Source organism: Phalacrocorax aristotelis, unplaced genomic scaffold (genome assembly GCF_949628215.1).
Source record: "Phalacrocorax aristotelis unplaced genomic scaffold, bGulAri2.1 scaffold_316, whole genome shotgun sequence".
Lineage (NCBI taxonomy): Eukaryota > Metazoa > Chordata > Aves > Suliformes > Phalacrocoracidae > Phalacrocorax > Phalacrocorax aristotelis.
In genome coordinates, this window is record NW_027441252.1 from 27,282 (window position 1) to 34,880 (window position 7,599).

Here is a 7,599-nt window from a genome sequence, read left to right on the forward strand (position 1 = left end):
CCACGCCCCCCCCCCCACCGCGGCCCCGCGGATCCCCCCGCGCCCCCCCACAGCCCCCCGGAGCTCGCTGCCCCCCCAGGACTCCCCCAGCCCCACGGCAGGGCCGGTCGCGGGTGGGGATGAGAAGCCCCACGCGGGGCCCCGGGGCGGGCGGGGCCCGGTGCCGCCCGCGGTCTGTGCCCGCAGGATGTGGGGAGCCGCAGGGCGAGGCCCGCGCCCCCCGGGCCCCACCCCCGGCGGGACGAGGGTCCCCCGCGGCCGAGCCCCCCCCCCACATTCCTGGGGTGGGAGCGGGGCCCCCCGCCTTTGTTATGGGGGCGGGGAGGGGCCTGCGGCCGGGGGGGTCCCGAACGGGGGCCCTACTGGGGGTCTCTGGCGAGGGGCTGCTGAAGTGGGGGGGGACACCCCATCGGGGGCTCAGGCGGGGCTCCCAAAATGGGGGGGGGGGGGGGGGGAACACGATACAGACGGCCTCTTCCACGGAGCCCCCTGAGGGGTCTCCCAAAAGGGGGGGTTCATGGCGGGGGAGGGGCTGCCCCCAGCCGGTCCCAAAGGGGGGAGGATCCCCAAGGCCTTCCCTGGGTGTGGGTGTGGGGGGTGTTCTCAAGGACACCCCACTGCAAACGGGGGTCCAGGAGGGGCACCCACAAATCACTACCACAGGGGCTTTGGGGAGGGGGGTGTCTCACAGCCATGCCCTTAGTGGGGGTCCCCAAAAGGAGCCCCTTTACTGGGGGGAATGTGGAGAGGGAGGTCCCAGATGCACCCCGTTAGTATGGGATTCGGGGGGGAGGGGGTGCTCCTGCAATCACCCCATTAGGGGGGCTCCCCAAAGGCACCCTGTTAGTATGGGGGTCGGGGGGGGGGGGGTTCCTGCAGTCACCCCATTAGGGGGGCTCCCCAAAGGCACCCTGTTAGTATGGGGGTCGGGGGGGGGGGGGGTTTCCTGCAGTCACCCCATTAGTACGGGGGTGGCTCCCCAAGGGAGCCCTGTTACTCTGGGGATCTCAGGGGGCTCCCCAAAGACACCCTGTTACTGTGGAGGTCTGGGGGGGGGGGCCTCCCACAAACAGCCCGTTGGGGGGCTCCCCAAAAGCACCCTATTACTCGGGGGGAGCCTCTCACAGTCACCCTGTTAGCAAGAAGGGGGAGCTCCCCAAAGGGACGCTGTTACACGGTGGTCAGGGGGGCTCCCCAAAGTCATCCCATTGCTCGGGGGGGGTCTTCCCAAAGGCACCCTGTTATATGGGGTGGCTCCACAAAGGCACCCCGTTACTCGGGGGAGGGCTCCCCAGAGGCACCCCACTAACACAGCAGACTAGGGGGGACTCCCCAAAGGCATGCCATTACTTGGGGGGGGGGGGGGGGTGGGGGTGGTGTCCACAAAAGCACTCTGTCATGCAGGGGGGGCTTCCCAAAGGCACCCCCGTTACTCGGGGGGAGCTCCCCAAAGGCACCCCGTTAGTACGGCGGTCGCGGGTGGGGGGTTCCCCAAAGGCACCCCGTTACTCGGGGGGAGCTCCCCAAAGGCACCCCGTTAGTACGGCGGTCGGGGGGGGCTCCCCCGGCCCCCCCGCCTCACCGATGGAGACCAGCTTGATGTTCTCCCTCTCGAGGAACTCGAGGGCCACCGAGACGTTCTCCAGCTGCATCTGGCGGAAGGTGGGGCGGGCGTTGTACTTGCGGCCCATCTTCTTCTGGCTGAGCACCTCCAGCAGCGCGATGAGGCGCAGCCCGTCGCCCAGGTCGGTCTGCAGGTTGCCCACCCGCTTCTGCACGCACTTGAGGTGCTCGTTGCACCAGCGGGTGAAGGTGTTCTGCTGGATGCGCTTCCAGGGCGCGTCCTCCGCCAGGTCCTTCTCGGTGGCCGGCATCTCCCCGTCCGCCTCGCCGCGGGACGACGCCTCCTGCGCCCGGGCCCGGCCGGCCGCGCTCATGCCTTTAGCGGGGGGCGGCGGGGGGCGGCGGGGGCGGGGCGGGGCGGGGGCCGCGCCTGCGCCGGCGGCCGGCGAAGGGGGGGCGCCACCTGCGGGGGAGAGGGGCGTCGGGGGGCGCCGGGGGAGGGGGAGCCCCGCGCCCCCCGACTTGGGGAACCCCCCCGCGCGGCCCTGCCGCGGGACCCCGCACCGGGCGGGGGGGGGACACGACCCTCGCACCCCCCGACTTGGGGAACCCCCCCGCGCGGCCCTGCCGCGGGACCCCGCACCGGGCGGGGGGGGGACACGACCCTCGCACCCCCCGACTTGGGGAACCCCCCCGCGCGGCCCTGCCGCGGGACCCCGCACCGGGCGGGGGGGGACACGACCCTCGCGCCCCCCCGACTTGGGAACCCCCCGCGCGGCCCTACCGCGGGACCCCGCACCGGGGGGGGGGGGGACACACGACCCTCGCGCCCCCCCGACTTGGAGACCCCCCGAGCGGCCCTACCGCGGGACCCCGCACCGGGGGGGGGGGGGACACACGACCCTCGCACCCCCCCGACTTGGGGACCCCCCGAGCGGCCCCGCCGCGGGACCCCGCACCGGGGGGGGTTGGGAGGGCGGAACCCCGCGCCCCCCGACTTGGGGACCCCCGCGCCGCCCCACCGCGGGACCCCGCACCGGGGGAACACCCCCGCCTGAGGACTCCCACATCAGGGCATCACCCGCACGCCCCCGTCTGGAGACCCCCGAGCCGGGGGGACACCCCCACACATCCATTCCAGGGGACCCCGCACCGGAGGGCTCCCCGCCCACGCCAAGCTGGGGACCCCCACTCCAGGGTATCACACGTGCATCCCGACCGGGGCACCCCCACACCGGGGCTCCCCCACTGAGGGACCCCTTTGCTGCACCCCTAATTAGAGGCACCGCCGCGGCGCACCCCAGAGCTCCGCCCACACCCCCATTTAGGGACACAACCCCTGCACCCCTATCCGGGGACCCCCCCCCATGAGGGGCCCCACTTGCTGCACCCCGAGGTAGGGACCCGCTACAGAACCCCCATGAAGGCACCCCCGGTACCACCCCTATTTGGGGACACACACACCCCCCCCCGCTACCCCCAGACTTTGGGGGGGCCCCCCCAGGGCACCCTAACTTGGGGGGACCCGCGGCTCGCTCCTGCTCAGGGGACACCCCCGCCCAGTCCCGAAATGGGGGGGCGGGGAGGGGCTGCCACGCCCGGCCGCGCCCCCGCCGTCACCGGGGGTCACCCCGCAGTCCCGGGGGCCCCTCTCACGCCCCGACGCCCCCCACGGGGGTCTCAGACCCCCGCGAAAAGCCCCCCCCCGAAGGGGTGCCAGGAGGGGGGCCCCCCCGCTGTGATCGCAGAGAGGGGTCCCCAGACCCAGAGAGGCTCCTCAGCGTCCCAAAAAAGGGGGTGCCCCCGCTCCACAGACATGGGGGTCCCCCAGCCCCATTCAGGGGGGGTTCTCCTCACGACACCCCAAGGGGGTCCCTCAGAGGGTCCCCAGACCGCCAAAAGAGGGGTCCCCCCAACTGCTCCCCCCACAGTAGGGTCCCCCAGCCCTAATCCAGGGGGGTTCTCCTCATGACACCCCACAGGGCCCCTCAGAGGGTCCCCAGACCCCCAAAAGACAGGTCCCCCCCACTGCTCCCCTAATGGGGGCGTCTCCCAGCCCCATTTAGGGGGGTTTCTCCTCACGACACCCCAAGAGGCCCCAGACTCCCCCAGAGGCGTCCCCCACCCCCATTTAGGGGGGGTTCTCCTCACAACACCCTGCAAAGCGTCCCTCAAAGCCCCCCCAGACCCAAAAAAGTGGAGCCCCCCCCCCCCCCCGCTCACCCCACAGCAGGGTCCCCCAACCCCATTTAGGGGGGGGTGGGTGTCTCCTCACGACACCCCGCGGGGGTCCCTCAAAGCCACCTTAGACCCCAAAAAGCGGAGTCCCCTCCTTGGCCTCCTGACAGCAGGGTCCCCAGACCCCCACAGCAGCATCCCCCAGCCCCATTTAGGGGGGGTCTCCTCACGACACTCGCAGGGGTTCCTCAGAGGGTCCCCCAGATTCCCCCAGAGGGGTCCCCCAGCCCCATTCAGGGGGGGTTCTCCTCGCAACACCCCACGGCGGTCCCTCGGAGGGTCCCCAGACCCCCAAAAGAGGGGTGTCCCCCTACTGTTCACCCCACAGTAGGGTCCCCCAACCCCATTCGGGGGGGGGGGTCCTCCTCACGACACCCCGCGGGGGTCCCTCAGAGGGCTCCCCCAGACCCCCAAAAGTGAGGTCCCCTCCTTGCCCTCCCCACAGCAGCATCCCCCAGCCCCATTTAGGGGGGGTTCTCCTCACGACACCCCGCGGGGGGTCCCTCAGAGGGTTCCCCCAGACCCCCAAAAGTGGGGTCCCCTCCTTGCCCTCCCCACAGCAGCATCCCCCAGCCCCATTTAGGGGGGGGTCTCCTCACGACACCCCGCGGGGGTCCCTCAGAGGGTTCCCCCAGACCCCCAAAAGTGGGGTCCCCTCCTTGCCCCTCCCCACAGCAGCATCCCCACACCCCCCACAGCAGCATCCCCCAGCCCCATTTAGGGGGGGGTCTCCTCACGACACCCCGCGGGGGTCCCTCAGAGCCGCCTCTAGCCCCCCCAAAAGCGGGGTCCCCCCCACTGCTCACCCCACAGAGGGGTCCCCCAGCCCCATTTAGGGGGGGTTCTCCTCACGACACCCCGCGGGGGTCCCTCAGAGGGTTCCCCCAGACCCCCAAAAGTGGGGTCCCCTCCTTGCCCTCCCCACAGCAAGCATCCCCCAGCCCCATTTAGGGGGGGTTCTCCTCACGACACCCCGCGGGGGTCCCTCAGAGGGTTCCCCCCAGACCCCCAAAAGTGGGGGTCCCCTCCTTGCCCTCCCCACAGCAGCATCCCCCAGCCCCATTTAGGGGGGGTTCTCCTCACGACACCCCGCGGGGGTCCCTCAGAGGGTTCCCCCAGACCCCCCAAAAGTGGGGTCCCCCTCCTTGCCCTCCCCACAGCAGCATCCCCCAGCCCCATTTAGGGGGGGTTCTCCTCACGACACCCCGCGGGGGTCCCTCAGAGGGTTCCCCCAGACCCCCAAAAGTGGGGTCCCCTCCTTGCCCTCCCCACAGCAGCATCCCCCAGCCCCATTTAGGGGGGGGTCTCCTCACGACACCTCGCGGGGGTCCCTCAGAGCCGCCCCTAGCCCCCCAAAAGCGGGGTCCCCCCCACTGCTCACCCCACAGAGGGGTCCCCCAGCCCCATTTAGGGGGGGTTCTCCTCACGACACCCCGCGGGGTTCCCTCAGAGCCGCCCCTAGCCCCCCAAAAGCGGGGTGCCCCATTGCTCACCCCACAGTGAGGTCCCCCTGTCCCATTGGGGGGGGGGGGTCGGTTTCCTCACGACACCCCGCGGGGGTCCCTCAGAGGGTTCCCCCAGACCCCCAAAAGTGGGGTCCCCTCCTTGCCCTCCCCACAGCAGCATCCCCACACCCCCACAGCAGCATCCCCCAGCCCCATTTAGGGGGGGGTCTCCTCACGACACCTCGCGGGGGTCCCTCAGAGCCGCCCCTAGCCCCCCAAAAGCGGGGTCCCCCCCACTGCTCACCCCACAGAGGGGTCCCCCAGCCCCATTTAGGGGGGGTTCTCCTCACGACACCCCGCGGGGGTCCCTCAGAGCTTTCCCCCCCCCCCCAGCCCCCCCAAGAGCGGGGTGCCCCCCCCACCCCCACCCCCCCCCGGGAGGGGGCTGTTTCTCCTCGCGCCCCCACCCCACGCCCCCCGCAGCCCCGCGCTCACCGGAGCGGCGCCGGTGGAGGCTCGGGCGGGGCCGGGCCGGGCCGGGCCGGGAGCAGCCGCCGGCGGAGCCGCTGGAGCCGGGGGCGCGGAGCTGCCGCCGCCGGAGCCGCCGGAGCCGGTGGAGCCGCCGCGGCCGCGCGGGTGGCGGTACCGGGGGGGGCGCGCGGCGCGCGCGGAGCCTTAATTGGTAACGGGCGGCGGGAGCCCCGCCCCCACGGGGGGGCGTGGGAAGGGGGGCCCGGGGTGGGGGGGGGGGCGTGGGAGGGAGGGGGGCTCCGTGGGAGGGAGGGGGGCGTGGGAGGGAGGGGGGGCTCCGCGCGGCCCATGTGGACACCGTGGGGTGGGGTGGGGGCTCTGTGGGGCTGGGGGCCCCGCCGAGTGGGGTGAGGGCTCCGTGGGGCCCATGGGGACACCGTGGGGTGGGGTGGGGGCTCCGTGGGGCTGGGGGCCCCGCCGAGTGGGGTGAGGGCTCCGTGGGGCCCATGGGGACACCGTGGGGTGGGATGGGGGGCTCCGTGGGGCCCATGGGGACACCGTGGGGTGGGGATGGGGGGTCTGTGGGGCCCATGGGGACACCGTGGAGTGGGATGGGGGCTCTGTGGGGCTGGGGGCCCTGCAGAGTGGGATGGGGGCTCCGTGGGGCCCATGGGGACACCGTGGGGTGGGATGGGGGGCTCCGTAGGGCCCATGGGGACACCGTGGGGTGGGGATGGGGGGGTCTGTGGGGCCCATGGGGACACCGTGGAGTGGGATGGGGGCTCCATGGGGCTGGGGGTCCAATAGGGACCACATGGGGAGGGGTGGGGACTCCATGGGGCCCTATGGAGAAAGGGGACCTACAGGGACCCCCTAGGGCAGGATAGGGGCTCTAGGGGGTCCCATGGGGAAGGGGGACCTATAGGGACCCCATGAGACGTAAAGCGGCATTATGGGGCCCTGTGGGGAAAGGGGTCCCAATAAGGATGCTGTGGGGCAGTAAAGGGGCTCTATGGGGATGGGGGACCTATAGGGATGCTGTGGGGCAGTAAAGGGGCTCTATGGGGATGGGGGACCTATAGGGTTGCTGTGGGGCAGTAAAGGGGGCTCTATGGGGATGGGGGACCTATAGGGTTGCTGTGGGGCAGTAAAGGGGCTCTATGGGGATAGGGGACCTATAGGGATGCTGTGGGGCAGTAAAGGGGCTCTATGGGGATGGGGGACCTATAGGGATGCTGTGGGGCAGTAAAGGGGCTCTATGGGGATGGGGGGACCTATAGGGATGCTGTGGGGCAGTAAAGGGGCTCTATGGGGATGGGGGGACCTATAGGGTTGCTGTGGGGCAGAATGGAGGCCCATAGGGACCCCACAGGGCAGTAAAGGCTCTGTGGCACCCTATGGAAAACGGGGGGATGCTAGGGGGCAGAATAGGGGCCCTATAGGGTACGGGGGGCCTACGGAGATCCCTCGGGTCCGGGAACGACCCACAGTGGGGCTTTAGTGAAGGAGGGGCCTGTAGGGATGCCATGGGGCAGGAGGGGACCCACAGGATGCCAGGGGACCCTATAGAGCCCTATGGGGCTGGGCCCCCCCCCCCCCCCCTTTGGGGTCAGGAAATGAGGCAGCGCCGGAAGCGGCTGCTCCAGCCGGGGCCCCCGATAGCACCGGGGGTCGTTATGGGGGGGCTCGTTATGGGGGTCATTATGGGGGGCAGCTCGTTACTGGGGGGGCTCGTTATGGGGGTCATTATGGGGGGCAGCTCGTTACTGGGGGGGTGGTCGTGGGGGGCTTCTGTGGCCCTTCACATTGGGAGCCCCGGCAGGGGAGCCAGGGGACGCCGGCGCGCACAGGCGCCCTTGCACACGCGTGTGCTCTCACACGC

General features: G+C 71.5%; 1 protein-coding gene across 1 annotated transcript in view; it reads right to left on the reverse strand.

Annotated features, from left to right (window-relative positions):
• The window catches only part of LOC142051185 (filamin-A-like), a gene marked incomplete at its 3' end in the record, with an annotated part of 28,058 nt that extends 26,065 nt beyond the window's left edge, over nt 1-1,993 (reverse strand). Inside the window, 1 exon segment of the mRNA XM_075080364.1 lies at nt 1,583-1,993. Coding sequence (XP_074936465.1) covers nt 1,583-1,937 — 355 coding nt within the window.
• Nucleotides 1,994-7,599: the final 5,606 nt, after the last annotated feature.